Source organism: Gopherus evgoodei, chromosome 3, assembly GCF_007399415.2.
Source record: "Gopherus evgoodei ecotype Sinaloan lineage chromosome 3, rGopEvg1_v1.p, whole genome shotgun sequence".
Taxonomy (NCBI): Eukaryota; Metazoa; Chordata; order Testudines; family Testudinidae; genus Gopherus; species Gopherus evgoodei.
The window spans coordinates 56,251,513-56,272,712 of NC_044324.1; the positions used below are offsets into that span (position 1 = coordinate 56,251,513).

Consider the following 21,200-nt stretch of genomic DNA (forward strand, 5'->3'; position numbering starts at 1 on the left):
TCCGGGGCCCTGAGCACAGGGTCAGACATGAGCATCGCCTTAAGCTGGGTAAAGGCCTTTTGACACTCATCAGTCCACTTAACTGCATTTGGCTGGGTCTTTTTGGTCAGGTCGGTCAGTGGGGCAGCGATTTGGCTGTAGTGTGGTACAAATCGCCTGTAGTATCCGGCCAAGCCTAAGAAGGATTGGACCTGCTTCTTGGACCTTGGGACAGGCCACTTTTGGATAGCATCCACCTTGGCCTGTAGGGGGTTTATGGTTCCTCGACCCACCTGGTGCCCCAGGTAAGTCACTCTGTTTTGGCCTATTTGACACTTTTTGGCCTTAACAGTTAGTCCTGCCTGCCTGATGCGCTCAAAGACCTTTTCCAGGTGTAGTAGGTGTTCAGGCCAGGAGTCTGAAAAAATGGCCACATCATCGAGGTAGGCAACTGCAAATTCTCCCAGTCCAGCTAGTAGACCATCTACCAGCCTCTGGAAGGTGGCGGGTGCATTTCGAAGGCCAAAAGGAAGGACATTGAATTCATACACCCCCGCATGGGTGACGAATGCTGACCTCTCCTTGGCAGGTTCATCTAGCGGTACTTGCCAGTACCCCTTGGTTAAGTCTATTGTAGAGATGAACTGGGCACGTCCCAACTTTTCCAATAGCTCATCGGTGCGTGGCATTGGATAGTTGTCCGGACGAGTTACAGCATTTAGCTTACGGTAGTCCACGCAAAAGCGTATTTCCCCATCTGGTTTGGGTACCAGAACCACTGGAGATGCCCATGCACTGGTAGATGAGCGGATTATACCCATCTGTAGCATGTTCTGGATCTCCCGTTCTATAGCAGCTTGGGCATGAGGAGACACCCAGTAGGGTGGGGTTCTGATTGGGTGAGCATTACCTGTATCAATGGAGTGGTATGCCCGTTCAGTCCGTCCTGGGGTGGCTGAGAACAATGGGGCGAATCTAGTGCACAGCTCCTTAATTTGTTGCCGCTGCAGACGTTCCAGGGTGGTTGAGAGGTTCACCTCTTCCACGCCACCGTCTTTTTTCCCGTCGTAGTAGACACCGTCAGGCCACTCAGCATCATCTCCCTGGACTGTAAACTGACAAACCTGTAAATCTCTGGAATAGAAAGGCTTGAGAGAATTAACATGGTACACTTTAGGCTTTAGTGAGGAATTGGGAAATGCTATGAGGTAGTTTACAGTTCCCAGGCGCTCTTGGACCGTGAATGGCCCTTCCCATGATGCTTCCATCTTATGGGCCTGTTGCGCCTTCAAGACCATAACCTGGTCTCCTACCCTGAAAGAACGTTCTCTGGCATGTCTGTCATACCAGGCCTTTTGCTCTTCCTGAGCATCCTTTAGGTTCTCTCTAGCAAGGGCTAAAGAGTGTTGGAGGGTGCTTTGTAGGTTGCTTACAAAGTCCAGAATGTTAGTTCCTGGAGAAGGCGTAAACCCCTCCCATTGCTGCTTCACCAACTGTAATGGCCCCTTAACCTCGTGACCATACACAAGTTCAAATGGTGAAAACCCTAAACTGGGATGTGGTACAGCCCTGTAGGCAAACAGCAACTGCTGCAACACTAGGTCCCAATTATTGGAGAATTCGTTGATGAATTTTCGTATCATGGCCCCCAAAGTTCCATTGAACCTTTCCACCAGGCCATTGGTTTGATGGTGGTACGGGGTGGCAACCAAGTGATTCACCCCATGAGTTTCCCACAGTTTTTCCATGGTTCCTGCCAGGAAATTAGACCCTGAATCTGTAAGGATGTCGGAGGGCCAACCTACCCTGGCAAAGATGTCTGTTAGGGCCAGGCACACAGTGTTAGCCCTGGTGTTGCCTAGAGCTACTGCTTCTGGCCATCGGGTAGCAAAGTCCACTAAAGTCAGTACATACTGCTTTCCTCTGGGCGTCTTTTTTGGGAAAGGGCCCAGAATATCCACAGCTACTCGCTGAAATGGGACCTCAATTATGGGGAGTGGCTGGAGAGGGGCCTTGACCTGGTCTTGAGGCTTACCCACTCTTTGGCATACCTCACAAGACCGGACATACTTGGCAACATCCTTGCCCATCCCCTCCCAGTGGAAGGACTTCCCCAACCGGTCCTTGGTTCTGTTCACCCCAGCATGGCCACTGCGATGATCATGGGCTAAGCTTAAGAGCTTCCCCCGGTACTTAGTTGGAACCACCAACTGTTTTTGCAGCTGCCATTCTTCCCGGTGTCCACCAGAAAGAATTTCCTTGTATAAAAGTCCTTGGTCTATAACAAACCGGGATCGATTAGAAGAGCTGAGAGGCGGTGGGGTGCTTCATGCCGCCGCCCAAGCTGTCTGAAGGCTGTCATCCGCTTCCTGCTCAGCCTGGAACTGTTCCCTTGAGGCTGGGGTCACCAGTTCTTCCTCAGACTGTGGACTTGGGCTTGGTCCCTCTGGAAGCGATGTAGGTGATGGGGTTGTTTCCGTTGCTGGTGAACCGCTCTCCGCTGGTGCACCTGAGGGTATTTCAGGCTCTGGCTGAGCCTTTTCGGTATGGCTGTCTTTTGCTTCTGCCAGTTCTGGCTCGCTGGCGCCCTCTGGCGTTGAGGTTGAAGATGTGGTTGCACTTGCTGGTGCTGGTTGCTGTTCCAGTTCCAGTCCTGGGACTGGAGATGCTGTGGCTGTTTCAGTGGTAGGCATGGAATCCGGGTCCACTATCTCTGTCTGGGTCTCTGGTAACACAGACGGGGCCTCTGTGGACGGCTCAGGAACAGGAATGGGTCTGGAAGCTTGCCTGGTTTGGCTACGTGTAACCATTCCCACTCTCTTGGCCCGCCTCACCTGGTTGGCCAAGTCTTCCCCCAGTAGCATGGGGATAGGATAATTGTCATAGACTGCAAAAGTCCACATTCCTGACCAGCCTTTGTACTGGACAGGCAGTTGAGCTGTAGGCAAGTCTACAGCTTGTGACATGAAGGGGTAAATTGTAACTTTGGCCTTTGGGTTGATGAATTTGGGGTCAACGAAGGATTGGTGGATAGCTGACACTTGTGCCCCCGTGTCTCTCCACGCAGTAACCTTCTTTCCGCCCACTCTCAAATTTTCCCTTCGCTCCAAGGGTATTTGAGAGGCATCCGGGCCTGGGGATCTTTGGTGTGATGGTGGTGTAATGAATTGCACTCGCATGGTGTTCTTGGGACAGTTGGCCTTGATATGTCCCAGTTCATTACACTTAAAGCATCTTCCATCTGATGGGTCACTGGGCCGAGGTGAGTTACTGGAGACTGGTGAGGTTGAAGGGTAGGGTATCTGTGGCTTTACTTGGGTGGTATGTGGGGTCTTTGGCTGTCCTCGGTTGTAGGGTTTATGGTCTGTGTGCCCCCTGGGGTAATCGTTCCCCTTGACAGTAGCTTTCTTGCTTTCTGCCAGTTCCATCCATTTGGCTCCAATCTCCCCCGCCTCAGCGATATCTTTGGGATTTCCATCTTGTATGTACCGTGTCATGTCTTCAGGAACACCATCCAAGAACTGCTCCATTTGTATGAGGAGGTTCAGTTCTTCCAAGGTTTGAATGTTGTTTCCTATTATCCAGGCCTCATAGTTTTTTGCAATGTAGTAGGCGTGTTTGGGAAATGACACCTCTGGTTTCCACTTTTGGGTTCTGAAGCGCCGACGGGCATGATCTGGGGTTATCCCCATCCTGTATCTGGCCTTGGTTTGAAAAAGTTTATAGTCATTCATTTGCTGCTTAGGCATTTCAGCTGCCACCTCTGCTAAAGGTCCACTGAGTTGTGGCCTTAATTCTACCATGTACTGGTCTTCGGGGATGCTGTATCCAAGACAGGCTCTTTCAAAATTTTCCAAGAAGGCCTCGGTGTCATCACCTGCCTTGTAGGTGGGAAATTTCCTGTGCTGTGGAGCAATAATTGGCGCCGGGTTGTTAGGGTTGGCTGGCACATGCAGCCCAGCTTTTGCCAAGTCCAGTTCATGTTTTCTCTGTTTTTCCTTCTCTTCATTCTCTTTTTGTTGTTTTTCCATTTCTTTTTGTTGTTTTTCCATTTCTTTTTGGTGTTTTTCCATGTCTTGGCGGTGGGCCGCCTCTTCTTCTGCTTGTTTCCTTCGGTAGACCACCTCTTCTTCTTCTAGTTTTCTTTTGTGTGCTGCCTCTTGGGCTGCCTGTTCTCTTTGGAAGGCTGCCAGTTTGATGCTTTCTTCCTTTTCTTTCAGCTCCAGTTGTCACCTGTGTTCAGCTTCTTTGAATTGCTCTTCGGCCTCAATTTTTGCCTTAGAAGTCATGATTCCTGTTTTCTTGTGTAGGGGTGCCCTCCGGTGTTTCTCTTCTGAACTGCAGGCTCTGTTGCCTCCTGAAGTCTGCCTAGCAACAGTGCCTTTAGCTAATCTTCAATGTCAAGTATACCTGAAAAACCACTTTATTTGCATTTATATAGTGCTGGTATGACTCTCAATGGGAGTGCTATTGTGTGAAAAAAGACCCTTAACAGTCTGCTAATGGCTTCTTGCTTAACATGCAAGCCACAAACTGCCAGAGAGAGCAGAAAAAAAAAATTCTCTCTGGTTCCCTTTTAAAACCAACTGTTTCTCTCTGCTAAAAAGCCCTTAGCAGAGAAAAGAAAAATATAATATTCCTACTGGCTTCTGGATTCTGTCTATATCCCACCCACTGCGACTCATGTCATAACTTTAGTCCCAGTTTTGGACCTTAGCGTCCAAAATATGGGGGTTAGCATGAAAACCTCCAAGCTTAGCTACCAGCTTGGACCTGGTACTTGCTGCCACCACCCAAAAAATTAGAGTGTTTTGGGGCACTCTGGTCCCCCTGAAAAACCTTTCCTGGGGACCCCAAGACCCAAATCCCTTGAGTCTCACAACAAAGGGAAATAATCCTTTTTCCCTTCCCCCCTCCAGGTGCTCCTGGAGAGATACCCAGACACAAGCTCTGTGAAACTACACAGAGTGACTCCCCCTCTCTGTTCCCAATCCTGGAAACAAAAGAACTTTCCTATTCCCCCAGAGGGAATGCAAAATCAGGCTAGCCAATTCAACACACACACAACTTTCCCCTGATTCCTTCCTCCCACCAATTCCCTGGTGAGTACAGACTCAATTTCCCTGAAGTAAAGAAAAACTCCAACAGGTCTTAAAAGAAAGCTTTATATAAAAAAAGAAAGAAAAAATACATACAAATGTTCTCTCTGTATTAAGATGACACAACACAGGGCAATTGCTTAAAAGAATATTGAATAAACAGCCTTATTCAAAAAGAATACAAATTAAAGCACTCCAGCACTTATATTCATGCAAATATCAAAGAAAAGAAACCATATAACTTACTATCTGATCTCTTTGTCCTCACACTTAGAAACAGAAGATTAGAAAACAGAACTACTTCTCCAAAGCTCAGAGAAAGCAGGCAGACAGGAAACAAAGACCTCGGACACAAAATTCCCTCCACCCAAAGTTGAAAAAATCCGGTTTCCTGATTGGTCCTCTGGTCAGGTGCTTCAGGTGAAAGAGACATTAACCCTTAGCTATCTGTTTATGACACAGCCTCTAACACATCACAGTGACATCTCCAGCACTGAAGCCTGGTTGATTTAAAGGGAATACTGCTGTCTACAGATGAATGGCTTTGATGAATCATTACAAAATGTACTCTATCCAGCTTTTAGAGGAGCTTTCACAAAGTTAGTAAAACGATAACAAAATGATGGCACATTCATATAATTTGGTGATGTTGATAAAAAATCATTGACAAACCTCCCAAAATAATTTGAATTTTTTTGACTTTTTGATTTTTTGCCACTACAATTCTGAACAGTTCTTTACCTACCTCTTATTTTAAAATCAGTTTCTCGAGAGAGAAGCATGGGAATAAAATACATAATTACTGGAGAATAGCACTACCACACAGGCCTACTTGACTGAATTATGACTATCAGAATCAGTAAAAATGTTGTGAAAATATGCAACAATATTTTTAAATATAAATTTTTGTATGAAGTGCTATTCACCCTGGAAATCAGTGATTACTTCTTTGGAGTCATTCTGGTTCAATGTATCTGAGTAGGTTTCTTTTCAAAACTTCTATTTATGTCACCTAACTCAAAGCCATTTTATGCTAAGAGGAAAATGCATCTTTGTATGGCAAATATTATTTACTGGGAAAGAACAGTTTCTTAGAGTCATTCCTGACCATCTTGCAATTACACACACTGATACAAACACAGACCTGGTGTAAGTATAAACAGGTGCAACTCCTTCTATTAAAGTCAATGGATTTGACAGATTCAGACCTAGTGCAAGCAGGCAAAACTCCATTGACTTGACACAATGGAGTTACACCAGCTAATACCAGATCTGAATGTCTCAGCTGGTTTAGAACATCCTTAATAGATTTTTAAACCTCAATGGATTACCCCTTTTTGAAATTCTAAGAGCATTTTAGACCCATAATTACTCTCCATTTCTTAGTAAATGTGCTTTAAAACAATCAAATGGGGTTTTCTGATGTAAAGCAACAATAAGTAGTGTTTTTTCTTCCACCAGTAATAATTTAAAACTGTCCAGTCTGTTTTATTTATTTATAATTGTTCCCCAGCCTGATTCTTTCTTGGGTTATAAGGTGCTCTCAGGAACAACTCACCTGCAAGATCATTCAAACTGTAAATGAGAGAACTTTACTATACCCAAAAGAGACAGGCAAGAGAGCAATTATATGTAAAGCACCACTAAGTCTTAACAACTTGCAGGTGCTTCTGAATATATGGAGAGGAGGCTTTTCAAAGGCTGGGCTGTCAGGTTCTCAGTCCCTGAGCACAATGAAAAGATGCGTGCTCTATTTCTGCTGCCTGCCTCACAGGATAATTTCTGCTCCAATTCCTCAATGTAGAGTGGGGCAAAAAGGAAGAAGCCCTGCCTTATTGGACAGCACAGCATTTTATTTATATTTTACATACAAATAAAACCCACCACCACCATGACAGGTATTACTAATAGCTGCTACTGATTGAGTTTTTTTCCTTTTTTTTGTGTGTGGCATTTTAGGCATGTTGACATTTATTTATACCTTAAAAGCAAGTTTTAGATCCAGTAGATCACCTGGTAAACCTCCATAGCCTCTGACAGAAACACTTCGACAGCCAATCTCAAATGATCATCACTTTCTTTGTCAACTCAGCAGCACAAGGCTTATACACTGCTTAAGATCCACTTAACCTGCTATTCTGAGGGTCTGAATGGGACATACATAGTGCACAGGACCTGTACTAATCTCTGCAAATATACAAATGCCACCCTATGGTTGAATTCTAGCCACAAAACTGCATTCCAGGACACTAATTTACATACATAATGGACATGTTTGTGCTGCTGGCAGCAGCTTTCAAGAAAAATTCTTGATCCAGTAGTACTATACTCTACTATAGTATCCCCTAAAAGAGATATACACCTCTACCTCGATATAACACTTTCCTCAGGAGCCAAAAAATCTTACCATGTTATAGGTGAAACTGCGTTATATTGAACTTTCTTTGAGCCACCAGAGTGCACAGCCGCGCCCCCCCTCCCCCGAGCACTGCTTTACCATGTTATATCTGAATTCATGTTATATCGGGTCACGTTATATCAGGGTAGAGGTGTATTTGGATGTGCAGGTCCTGTCCCCAAAAAGGAAAATAAGGTTTCTTCAAAAGGGGGAGATCTTGAATTTCAAACAAGTTCTTCATATTCCTTTAACTGGAAATAGGTCAGGAAATAATTTATTGACCATAATTAATTCCAGACACCTGATGGAACAAGCAACCACCTTGAGCATCCTCGTAAGTATTAGTGTCTGACTGTGTGAGTTTTTCAACACCTTTCAAGTAAGAAAGATCAAATTGCACATGGCATACTAGCATTTAGGGATACCATGTGGATTTATAAGATCAAGAGAAATCTGAGTTGTCTAAAACAACAAATGGATTGCACTCATCCCACTAGATAGCTTTTTCTTCTCTGAAAGATGAGACATGGAAAATAGTTTTCATATAAGAACCATTTAAGTGATTTATCAAAAAGGTTCAAATTCACCACATTTGGAATAAGTCCTTTAATTATCTGTATAGCATGTGCACTGCTATTTGCAAGAAAGAATTTTAGTTGGATGGCTCATCTGCACTGGTAAAACATTGAAAAAGTATACAGAGTTACTCAATCTAGTATCTGTGCTGCGTGAACTAGTATATTAAAAGTTCACGCAGCACAGTACACATTTAACCCAGCAAGACATGTACTGATAGCTGTGGCTGATTTACACATTTTCAATCTTATTACTGACTGTTTCTTTAATTTGAGTTGGATCTTTCACCTTTTCCCAGCCAAAGTTCTCAATGAATAATTCATCAGACAAGACGACTGAGGCTGTTGAATCACCATTGCATTATTCAATTGGACCAAATAATCTGAGAATGCACACATTTATTTCACAGCACTTAACTTTTGAAATGTGCCAACTTGCAGTTGTACTCACAGATGCCTGCTAGATGGTACTATGGCTTCATCTTACCTGCAACACTGGGCATCCTGGAAGAATCCTGATGGCTACTGGATTTGTTGCGGTTCTGATTTTTCCTTTTATTGTTGACTGCTCGGACAGATCGAAAAAGCACTTCACTTGCCTTGAAGAACGCAACCATAAATGGCTGCTTTGATTGAGGCCCATGTCTTCCTATAAGGCCAGCTGATTTAACATTAATACTGCGACCTATAAAATAATGCAGACATTCAATTAATACCATATATACTGTCAAATTTTGCTCTTTCTGGTTGCCAGATAAATATATTGGTGAAATCCTGGCCCAAATGACACAATTTTTGCAATTATCTTCACTGAGGCAAGGATTTTACCCATGATCCTGAAGTTACAATATTAGAAACCTTAACCTTATTTTGTTGAATGTAATCTAAAAGGCAGAGAACTCAGATTTATTTACAAAAGTTGCAACAACTTCACAGTCTACCATTGCATGAAAACATTGTCTACACATTCTACACAAAACTCTGACATATTAATTCAGTGGTCTATGTACTGATCTATTGCAAAAAAATAAATCAACTCCATTAACTTCTGTCCTCTTGGAAAAGGATAATATGATGCAGTCATCTTATTTTACATCATAAGTATGTTAAATCTGGAATTCTATTTCCCTAACTCAAATCAGTAGGACTGAGGCAATAAATATATTTATGCTTTAAACAATGTAAAGCATTACTCCAAGTTCATGTGAAGTTATTACTACATATACGGGGGCACTCAATCTTTCAGGAGAAATATAAAAGAGTTTGAAATATGTACATGATTGACTCCGGTTCTGCTCCTAAGGGATGTACATACTTCTTTAAAATATTTGTTCAGTCGGGACTGTGTGGTAACCTCACTGTCTTGGAGGAACTGAGCCTCCCTAGAAGAAAAGTAAGCAAAAAAAGTCATTGAAACTGCATCAGTGACATTTTAACAAATAAACCCTTGCTCTTAACAGAATTTATTTTGGCGGCATAAACACTTTTGTGTGTACGTGTATTATGCAGAGCCCTTCAACCGTCAGAAAATGAGACAGTGTCGCATGAAGCTGTGCAGCTGTGCAAGGGTGGGGGACACAGAGGTCCTGTAATGTGAAAGTTTTGGTAAAGAAATGCACCGATGTAGGCAGCATCAGGGCATTCAACTATTGTCCTAATAGATTGGAAAGGTTTGTTAAATAGCTACAAGGACAATGAAGGAGCATCTGCCTCACAAATGTACAGTATAATGCCATTAAACTTAATTTTACCGGAAAAAGACCTTACAAATAATCATAGGAGTAAACCTTAAACAAATAAGCCTATAGGTTTCCTTTTAAACGCAAACTTACAGTGGCTCTGTGCCAGAGTCTATATTTCTTAGAAAAACTCTATCACTGGCGTAAATGAAAGAGGCACTTTGATTTGTGGTTAAAGCAGTTTCCATTCTACTTCCACTGTAACAAATGTATTAATTCAGCTCAGACTTCCTCCTTCTGGCAGCCCTTTTGCTGTAAAAAGAGAAATTAGAAGTTCCAGCCAAATACCATACCTTGAACTGACCCACTTCAATACATAAACACTTTTACAACATGTTTATTCAGGTGTAGCACTTTAAATTGGTTTAAGATGTTTCCAGTGTTAGAGAACCCAGCAAAAGGCAAAAGAAGAACTGAGAAAGTTAGCAGTTTTGGAGGCAGAGTACTGGCAACATATTCTGAACAATTTGATAATTGCTTTTTTGACTAAGGGAAAATTATTTGTTGAAGCTTCTGATTCATTTTAAATGGCTTTTTAGTTTTGTGTTTATCTAATTCTTCTCTTCATCTATTTAAATGACTATGAAATAACACATTAAAATTAATTTCTGAATGTTCAAGTCTTGTAGCAGGTCACATATGAAACACTGTACAGACTATTCTCTATTCATTGCAACATGGACTGACCAGCCACTTACCACGAAGTTCCAAGTTTCCTTTACTTTTCTAGAGGGAATTCTTTTTGTTCCAGTGACTTTCAGAATTTTAATTTTATCTGTAAAAGATTAATACCTTACTGGCAGATGTTTTAGGAATCCTATTAGATTTATGTACTGAGGACTGTAAAAGATGTGTGTAGGTTCTCTAAATTTAAATCTAGGTTGACTGAATTTACAAAGGTGGATATTGTGTGAGAAGCAAAATCCCCTTCAAACCCATGTGAACGCCCTTTAAAACAACTTTTAATATTATTAAGTTTCCTCTTGGTTTCCTTTAGACTTCAGCAGTGAGATGACTATTAAGATTCCACAAGTTAAGGTTTACTTACTTACTTACTCAAGGTAGAAGATATAAACCATAAAAAAAAATCGAAGTCCATAACCCAGACACAGACGCAGTTTGTGTGGCTCTATACCTTCTGTTTATTCGATCTTTGAGCAGCCAAACTAATTTTTTTTTTTTAGGAAAAGAAGTTTTTTCCCCCCAACTCTACTGTGGATAAGGACACTCTACCAGAACTCAAGTCAATGGTAAAAGTCCAACTGACTTTTTACTTCTAAGCACTTTGAGTCCCATTACCTACCTTGGTTTACTATATGCTTTAGATTTAATTGCATCTTTCAGAATGATTCCATATAAATATACACTTTTCACAAGTAGTACTAGCTACATTTTACATTTGGTAATTACCCTAATTTAGCTAAATACATATCAAACTATGTATTGTCTCCTGTAGGTTACTTCTGTGCAGACTAAGGAAAGAATCTAAGAATTTGTGTTTGCAGAGCGTCAGTAAGACTGCTCCCTGGGAAGAACAGGAATCCAACTCAGATCAAAGAATATAGAAGTTTGCCCTTCCCTAAACCTGGGGATCCCTTGCCTCTGAATTGCCTCAAGCTCCCTGTCCCTACTCTACCTCATCCAATGTGCCAACAGCTTGCTTTTTAGCCACTGCTCCCAGACTAAACCTTCATCTGTAGTGCAGATTTCAAGAGGTGTTCTATACTGTGGCAAGGGAAGTGGATAAGTTAATGCTTAACAAGGTCTGTCAACATTAGTTTATCAAACAGTCTTGAATGGCTAGTGACAGGAACAGTTATTACTCAAAACTGAATATATCTAAACAGATTAGCTAGAGAGGGAGACAGAGATTTACTTTACAAAATTTTGAAAACTGTTCTATTGTGCCAATTCTTTGCAGCCAAAACCTGTAGTTCTTACTCCACATGCCAGCAAACCCTCTTTTGACTTCACTAGGTGAACCACAGGTTCAGGTCCTCTTGAGACACAATTCTCCATGATATGGTATTAATGTGATATAGTTCAAAAGCTGTTGCATCACTCAGGCTGCACCGTTCCTTTCAGAGTTATATCAAATGGCAAAGTGCATCTCTGACCCTTCACAGGTGTCAATTAACTCTTCTATTAATACTTAGACCACAGTTACATTTATCTCACACCTTTAATTCTGAAAGATTTCAAAGCTCATATCTCCAGTACTGTATGTACATACAGAATCACAAAAATACCATCGACATTGAAGTGGAGGGCAGCAACATGGTGATCAACTGGCACCCAGATCACTGAGCCAGAACAAGGATCAATTCCTACTCTTGAAAAAAATATGCAGAGCAGTCAGGAATTACTGTTCAAGATGAGGATCCAGAGAGCCCCCATAACCTTCTCTATCCTAATATGCCAGCATGCACTTCACAAACCAATGAAGATAAATGATGGTTATTTACTTGTAACCAGAGATCTTCAGGATGGACTTTGAACATTCACACTCTTGGGGATGCAATGACCAAGTGCATCCTGAATGGTGGAATCTTCTAGTTGTAGTGCCGCCCTTCCTTTCCCTTCCCTTTGCTTGGTCATACAAGAGGCCTGGCACCCATTGCCACCTCAGTTTCTTCCAGTCACTAAAGTGGAATATGAACTAACCCTAAAATAGGACTCTGCAAGAGGAGGGAAGGTAGATGGGGAAAGTGAATATGCAGAGTCCAGCTCAAAGAACTCCTGTTACAAGTAAATAACGTTCATTTCTTCTTCAAGAATCCTCTGCATATTCCTATTCTTGGGTTGGTTTAGCGAGCAGTACTGTAAACTGGAAGGAGGGGGCACAGCCCTATCTAAACAACAACTGAAGTACTGCCCCACTGAACTGTGCGTCAGACCTGGATGTCCTAACCAGTGCATAAATGTCTTGTAAAAGTATGCATGGAGATCCATGTAGCAGCCCTCCATATATCAATAAGGGGAATATGCTTAGTGAATGCTACAGATATCACAACTGCTCTAGTGGAATGTGCTCTAAGAGGAGCAGGAGGAGAGAGTGAAGCTGCTCAGTAATACTCTTCAATACACACCCTGATCCAACTACAAAGGGAGTGTGCTGAAATGGCCTGAACCCTTGAGGAACCAGCATATGAAATAAATAATTTGGGAGAAGACCTAAAGCTCTTTAGTTCTGTTCCAGTGGAATGAGAGCCCTCTCTTCACATCTAAGGGACATAATTTAGATTTCCCTTTACTTGTAATAATTTGGGGGAAAAATAGAAAAATTATACTTTGATTTATATGAAATTCTGAAACCACCTTTGGAAGGAATTTAGTGTTTTATCTAAGAACCATCTTATTTTTTATGAAAGGCAGTATCGGGGGGTCCAGTATCAATGCATGGAGCACACAAACACTGCTGGTAGAAATGATTGCTGTTATAAAGGCTGCGTTCAAAGAGAGATGAAACAAAGAACAGCTCACGTTAAAGCTAAGTTCAATTCCGTGGAGGGACAGGATCCCAAATTGGGGGATATAGATTCAATAAACCTTTTAAAAAGCTTTTTGCCAGATTGTTTGTGCATTATGGATTTACCATCAGTGTAAGTATGGAATGCTGCTGTTGCTGCTAATTGCACTTTAATGGAGGAGAGAGACAAGCCCATTGTCCTTAAGTGTAACATGTATTCCAGAAGCAGTTGCATAGGGATAGAAACTGGATCAATACTCCTACTACTTGCCCAGATAACATATCTTTTCCATTTGAAATTGTAGCTGTTTTGGTAGATGGTTTTTGAGCATTAATAAGAATTCACTGCACTTCAATGGAGCATGATTTTTCCAAATCTTGTAGTTTCTATTGAACAGATGGAGTACTCCTTATACCACTGTTGTCTTGATCATGCTGGGGGAACTAGAATCACCCTGGTGAATCTTGTTTTATTTTCTTTGAGGGTTAGGAGAAATGCATTTACATCAGACACATTACCCAATGTAGGAGGAATGTGTCCTTCAATGACTGTTCATCTGAGCCTGGTCTCAAGCAAAAACAAGCACATTTTGTAATGAATCTTTCAGTGAATAGCTCTAGGTCATGAATTCCCCAAAGGTTGAAAATGTTCTGAATCATTGAGTCCTTTAGATATCATGTATGCATCTGCGAGGAATCTCTGCTCAAATGATCTCCAAGCTCCCTATGTCATCCTGCAACACATAAGGTAATTGGGGAAATTTTGACTAGGATATGCCAGTCCCAAAGTTTTGTCACCTCATGGCATAGGTGAGATGATTAAGTTTCTCCTTGTTTGTTCACATAATAAACTGCAGACATGTCATCCCTGGCCACCTGGATTACCACATCCTGAATCTCTAGAAGAAATTTCTTGAGAACCAGCTGAATGGCCTTCAGCTCTAACACACTTTATGTGTAGTAAGGGTTCCTTATCATTCCAAAGACCTCAAATGTAAAGGTTGAGGAGGTGTGTGCCCCTGCCTGGACTCATCTGTGGTGACCATTTGCAAAGGAGGAAGTGGATTGAACAATACTCCCTTGAGGACATCTTGTGGTTTCAGTCACCATATTAGAAAGAAGAACCTTTCGCAGAATGGTGAGTATTTTGAGCATATTGTCCATACTAGGTTTGAAGTTCTTTAATAGCCAGTGTTGAAGTGGCCTCATTCTGAGTCTGGTATATGAGGACATATACGTTGCGGATACCATGAAGCCCGTTAACTCCAGGAAATACATTATCCTCTGAGAGGCTTGCAGCAGCAGTCTCTGTATAGTGGTTTTTAGTTCCAAAATTGTCTCCCTTATGGAATCGAGGATCCCCCCCAATGAAGGGAATCTTTTGTGATGTAATCAGAAGGGACTTCTCTTTGTTTATGAGAAGACCTATGGTTTCAAATAGAAAAAGTGACTTGAATGGCTTTGTTTAAATTCTTTTCATACAGGACCTTGAGCACCCAATCATCTAAGCAAGGGAAAACAAAGATCCCTGGTCTCTTTAAATGTGCTGCTACTGGAGTCATTCATTTGATAAAATCCCTGTGCACGGTGGAGAGGCCAAAGGGTAAGACTCTGTATTGGAAATGATCCAAACCAAGACAAAATGTAGATAGTTGTGGTGAGATGGTCTTACAGGAATGTGGAAATATGCATCTTTGAAGTCAAGAGCAGCAAACCAATCCAGAGTTGACAGGGAGGGAAATAATCAGAGCCAGAGATAGCATTCTGAATTAAAACTTCCTGACATATCTGTTTAGAGCCCTGAGATCCATAATTGGTCTGAAACCTCAATTTTTCCTTACAGAAAGTAGAGCCTCTTCTTTCTGTAAATTAAAGGTACTTATTCTAAGGCCCCTGCATGCAGTACAGCTTGTACTTCTGTTCTTAATCTCTCATAAAAAGGAGAACAGTGGGGGGCTACCTGGCAGAAAGGATTTGAATTGGATGGAATAAAACTCTCTCTTAATATTTTCCCCTTTGTTTCAATTAACTACATGCACACAAAACCCTGCTCAAGAATAATGTGTGATCAAGTAGAGTCTATGTGTTGCACTGCCTAGGCCCAACAAAGTCAGGCCACTCAAGTCCCACCACGCGTAGGCCAAAGTCAAAGCTGAAGTTTTAGCTTTAATTTCTGGCAATCTTCCTGTTGTTGCCTTAAGTATAACCAGCAAAATTAATTTTACATATTTTTTGTGGTTTATCTGTACTTGTTGAAAGTGGTATTTAAAAAGCACTTTAAGGCAAGCTCCCTGGATAATTTATGAACATCTGAGGAGCCATGGAACAGTATATTCTACTATAGAATGATATATTATTTAAAAGAAAAATGTTGCAATCAAATAAAAATATGGCCCTTTAAATATTTGACCTATTCTTTACATTTAATGCACTTAAACTGTGAATGGTATGAGGGAGTCTTTCTGCTTTCTTGGCATGTTTACTATATTTTCAGCAAGAGGATAAAATAGGGAGAGATTGGATTCTTCAGTTATCTATTGGAATAGTTAAAAAGAGCCAATAGTCTTCCAAATAAAACTAACCAAACTCCTGTTGTTTGCATCTGGAATGCTGGCAACTACTAAGTGATGCAGTGGGCCTGATTCTGAACTCAGATTTATCCCAGTGAAAGTCAACTGATCACTGTGAAATAACTTCTGATGTTCTCTATCTGCTTAAGCTCAAAAGACTGTCTCTTTCATGAAAAAGAAGTTGGCCCAGTGAAAGAAATTACCTCACCCACTTTGCTTTCTAGTATAAGTGACTACAGACTTAGACCTAGTGTTTCCTACTATTTAAGTACCAAATGTGTACTCAGTTCTGTAACATACAGGCCCTCTTTTAAGGAGCTCATAATCTAGTTTTATCTACAAGCAGAGGCATCATGGAATGTGCAGACTCATGTGGCTCAATTTACGTACAAATACAGATATAGCTAATAGATGGGAAACATATAATACAAATGCTCCATACTTGGTGGATTAATATTGATGGGCCTCATGGAGGAAAAAAATTAAGAAAGGATTTAAAAGGAAAGGTTGCTCACTGACACACAAGGAGACGGGGGAATTCTAAGTGTAAGGGACACCCAGTAAAATATCAAGTATCAGAGGGGTAGCTGTGTTAGTCTGGATCTGTAAAAGCAGCAAAGAATCCTGTGGCACCTTATAGACTAACAGACGTTTTGGAGCATGAGCTTTCGTGGGTGAATACCCACTTCGTCGCATGCATCCGATGAAGTGGGTATTCATACACGAAAGCTCATGCTCCAAAACATCTGTTAGTCTATAAGGTATCACAGGATTCTTTGCTGCCAGTACAATGTGGCCCTGATCCTCACTAGCCTTCATGCATTACCAGAATAATAATTATAGGGGCAGTAGGGATCCATATATTTAGGTTGCCTAAGACTTTCCATTAGAAAGCATTCTTGCAACCGTTTTTCTCTGACAAGCTCTCACACCTAAATTGTTTGCAGCAGACCTTTGGAATTCTCCATCAAGAGGATCCATTTGCTCTATAAAATGCCTTTTCTTTGTCCCATGAAATTCCACTCAAATTTAGCTGAGATATAAATTAAAAATACAAACAAAAGTACAAGTAATGCTCTCTCTGACTTGCATGCCTGACGAAAACTTTGGCAGCCTGCCAAAATCACTGAACATTCAAAGGCTGGGTTCATGCCACCATGAAAGCATCACCTCCACCTCCACCTCCACCAAATGCTGCACAGAAGTTGGCCAGCCCCAACGCAGCATGTGGTCCCAGTGGCCCAGTTATTCTCCCACCCTTGGGGCACTATAGGAGGCAGGATCTCCTTCAATTCCCAGGTGGTAAGAAATGGAGGCTGATGGGGTGGAGGGGGGTGAAAGAGAAAGAGGCAGGCCAGGTTCCCCATAATGATCTCCCAAACCCAGCACATGACACAAATGGCCAATCTCCCCCTCTGTGGGCAGCATATGGGGTAGGGGATACCTCAAATCTGGGGGAAGAGGAGAGAGAGCACATCACTCCAAGTTGGGCTTCCCTGGACCCAGTAATCCATATCCCCAGTCTAGGTAACGGAGGCAGACTTGAGGTAGCTGCTTCACACCACATGCACATTTCAAACACTGATAATTCCAAGGGGAATCTTCACAATAATAAATGCTGCTAGAAGCAGCTTTAATTCTTTCAAAGTTGCTCTGAAATTCTAACCTCATAATGCTCAGCAACAGAAGAAAGAGCCAAAAGCAGCATGGGCATAGAAAGCTGCATGGAAGTGCAGGGTCTGAAAGCTCTCCTTGAAGCTGAGCTGAGACCTGTGTGTCTGCAGTCTGCTCTCTCCGTGGATTTTCTGTCACTAATGTTACAGAGCTACATCTTCTTTCTCCTTTGTATATAGGAGAGAACTTGTTGAGTTCTCTCTAAAGTGAACAACATGACAGCAAAAGAAATACTGATACTTTTTCCTCTACCATGTGTCCTTATGTTCCGATAGTAAAAATGATGCGCAAACTGTCACTAATTTCCAGTTATACAAATGTTAGGCATGAAAACAAAAGGTGCTGAGTCACTCACACCATTTTTAAAGGCCTATGGGGTGCATGTTCGATATACAGGAAAAGCATAAAATGAAGCTTTTCAAATTGCGTCTGCATCTGTATAAATTATATGTTGGAATTCATCTAGTACTCCACTTGTATCAGTGTGAAAGAGATCACCTTATTTTAAACACCACAGAGGCTTTCAGCATCAAAAGTATGGAATTAGCAAGAAGAATACTAAGGAGATATATGCAGACATTTAAAAAAAAACATGATCCTTAATTTACCACAGCTCCAGGGAAATGGTAAATTATATGTTGACAGCTTCCATATGTGTTATGCAGCTCTTCATTTTTACTATTCAATATATGTCCCATTAACAGAAAAATGGCTACATTTCATACCAAAGGATGGCTGTGATACTAAATACATCTCAGAGAAAACAACACATTACAATGCCATATGAACATTTGTACGTTTTCAGCATTTTCAAGGGAAAAAAGTATGAACTACAATAACCAGACATTTCTTATTCTTAATGCATTATTGTTTTAAAATAGTAATCAATTAGATTTTTAATTTCAACATTATTTTTCAGACTTCACCAAGTGGGATGGCTCAAGGAAAATATCCATTTTTCTAATTCCCTGAAAATTCTTCTACAAATGACATTGAGAAAATAATTACTAATCAATATTGTATTCCAGTAGCATCTGGAAGGCTTGATCATGACTGGTGCCTTATTGAGCAAGTGCCATAGAAACACATACAAGTAAATACAGTCTTCTCCTCAAAGAGTTTATCACTTTGGGTCCCAATCTTGCATCTGGATCTCCTGGCATGGACCCTAGCACCCAAGCAAAATCCCATTTACGTCACTCGGAGTCTACATGGATGCAATGTTCTGTACCAAAGGATCTTAACTGAGAAGCAAGACCTAAAATCTCTGTTTTTGCCAATGTACAGCCCAGTCCTGCATTCCTCACTCACTTAGAGCTCCAGTTGAAGTCACAGGTAATTTTCCTTGAGGATTGCAGGATCAGGGGATCTGTTCTAATGCCCACTGAAGTCAATGGAAGGCTTTCCATGGAGTTGAATGGTCCCTGGATCAAGCACCATATGCACATCTAAAATAGATGGGAGGCGGAGAGAGGGGGTTCTATGGCTGATGAACAGAATCTGTTACATGCTGAGTCGTATAAAAATATATATTCCATCTGTGCACAAACACATCATTCAGCGGTCTATGTTTACAGTATAATAGGTTCCAGAAATAAAAGCAATTCAACAAAAATAATGAAAACCTTAAGCCCAAAATTCTGAGTATCTAAGGATGATTTTCCAATTACTAAACTAAAGAAGGAGCACAGCATAACTTTCTCCTAGAACTTTACCAGAATCTTTACTAACCATGGATGGGCGCTCTTCTCGCATGAATAAACTCAAAAGTTTAAAAAGTGGGGAAAGAGGGGAACTACCTTTCAAAATGAAGATCTTCATTTAGCTAAAAATCACAAAAATTAGACAAGTCAGGCATAGAATTTAAAACTGCCTGTGGCACTTGCACTTAACCAGAAAATTATCTATCTGTTATCTGATTTTGGGAGCAAGACAGGAGTAATATCTATATAAAGATGAGCTCTACTTATACAATTTCTTCCATGTGTAAGTTAAATGATTACTTTCTACCTATACAATCTCTCATTATTTACTGAATTTTGATGCTAGTACCAAAAAATTGGTTCACCTCTTTCTTTCTAAATTTTCTTACTGAATGCCTGCCATAGAGTATTCAAGAACATTTAACTTTTAAGTATTTAACTCTTTAAAAGAAGATGAATTATGTGAAGCCCCTGAAAAAAGCAGGTAAAATTTATTCTGCAGTAGGAATACTGTTTTATATCCAATACTGTGTTTTATATCCATGATTACACCCAAAAAACTATGTTTAAAGAACATTAAATGTATGTCTGCACTGCAATGTAAGCACAGGGTTAGTAGACTCTGGGTTTGTTAACCTAGAGCTTGAGCATTTACACTCTTTCATAACCCCAGGTTAGGAATTGTTGAACCCTAGGTCTCCAGCATTATTATCTGAGACCTACCACTCATATCCCAGACTTCCTACCACCCTCCCAAAATGTGGTCACTCTAGCCCTTCATTCATGGTGTAGTGTGGGAATACTTGACTGTCCAGAAGACAAAAAAAGTCAGACCATGGTATTGTGAAGACTTTTGGTGGACTCCCAAAGTATGATTCTAGTGGGCCTAAGTCTACACCACAAAGCAATAAAGCTTGAATCCTGGATCCCAGCTTCACTCAGTCTCAGACCCTCCACCCCATGGGATCTTGAGACTAAGTCTACACTCAAGCATGATTTGTGTGTAGATGGATGGAGAGTTAGGCTTGGGCCTGAGTTTGAACCCTGTTCTTACACTGCAGTGTAGACATATTCTAAGAATGCAAAGCCAACCGCTCAAAAGTTAAGAAATGCCAGTATTAAGGTTTCCTGTGCAACCCTAATTTAACCCCCTGGATAGTATTATAATTAAGCTAGGAAGAATTTATGTTTTAAATAATTTTGATACATAAGATCGATGTTTACTTTTAAACATTTTTCCTATTTTTTCCAATTAACATTTTCACAGTTGTGGGAAATTACGGGGTGGTGGAAAGGAGTTAAAACCATAATTATTTAATGCAGTCGATGTGGCAATTGAAATAGCTAAAAATTTATAACCATTAAAATACAAATTGTCAACATATACAAAGGAAATATCCTTAAATCAAACTGTAATAAGTTCTCAAGCAGAATTTTTCTTACTTTGCCTATCTGTAAATATTGATTATTACCAATGGAAATATTTTTGGTCAGTTTCTGTGTGTGCCGTGAAATCAACATTGACCGAGGCCACGTCTTTACTTATGGCTAGATTGGCACTGCTTCAATTGATGGAGTGGTTTCGATTTAGCAGGTTTGATGAAGACCAGCTAAATTGGTGGCAGAGCACTCTCCTGTCAACTTCTGTACTCCAGCTTCCCGAGAAGAATAAGGTAAGTCAGCAGGAAAGCATCTCCTGCCAACACAGCGTGATGTAGACAGCACAATAAGTTGACCAAAGTTACGTCGACTTCAGTCAGACAACTTATGTAACTGAAGCAGCGTAACTTAGGTAGACTTATTGCGTCGACCAGCCCTGACATTTACCAATACAAATCTAATCCTTCCAAGCCTAGTTATGATAGCTTCTTTAATTACATGATCACATACTATTTTTTTTCCACAGCAGCCAGGAGCTGCAATTGCAGGGAAAATCCTACTCAGCCCTTGCTGCCCCAGGCTGAAGCATGTTTAATGCAGATGGAATCTTTGGA

General features: G+C 41.1%; 1 protein-coding gene across 2 annotated transcripts in view; it reads right to left on the reverse strand.

Moving 5' to 3' along the window:
- Positions 1–21,200, reverse strand: part of BMP5 (bone morphogenetic protein 5) — an 89,471-nt gene that overhangs the window by 15,656 nt on the left and 52,615 nt on the right. For both annotated transcript variants that reach the window (XM_030555638.1, XM_030555637.1), the window contains one exon: positions 8,539–8,736. In XM_030555638.1, coding sequence (XP_030411498.1) covers positions 8,539–8,736 — 198 coding nt within the window. The remainder of the gene's footprint in view (positions 1–8,538; positions 8,737–21,200) is intronic.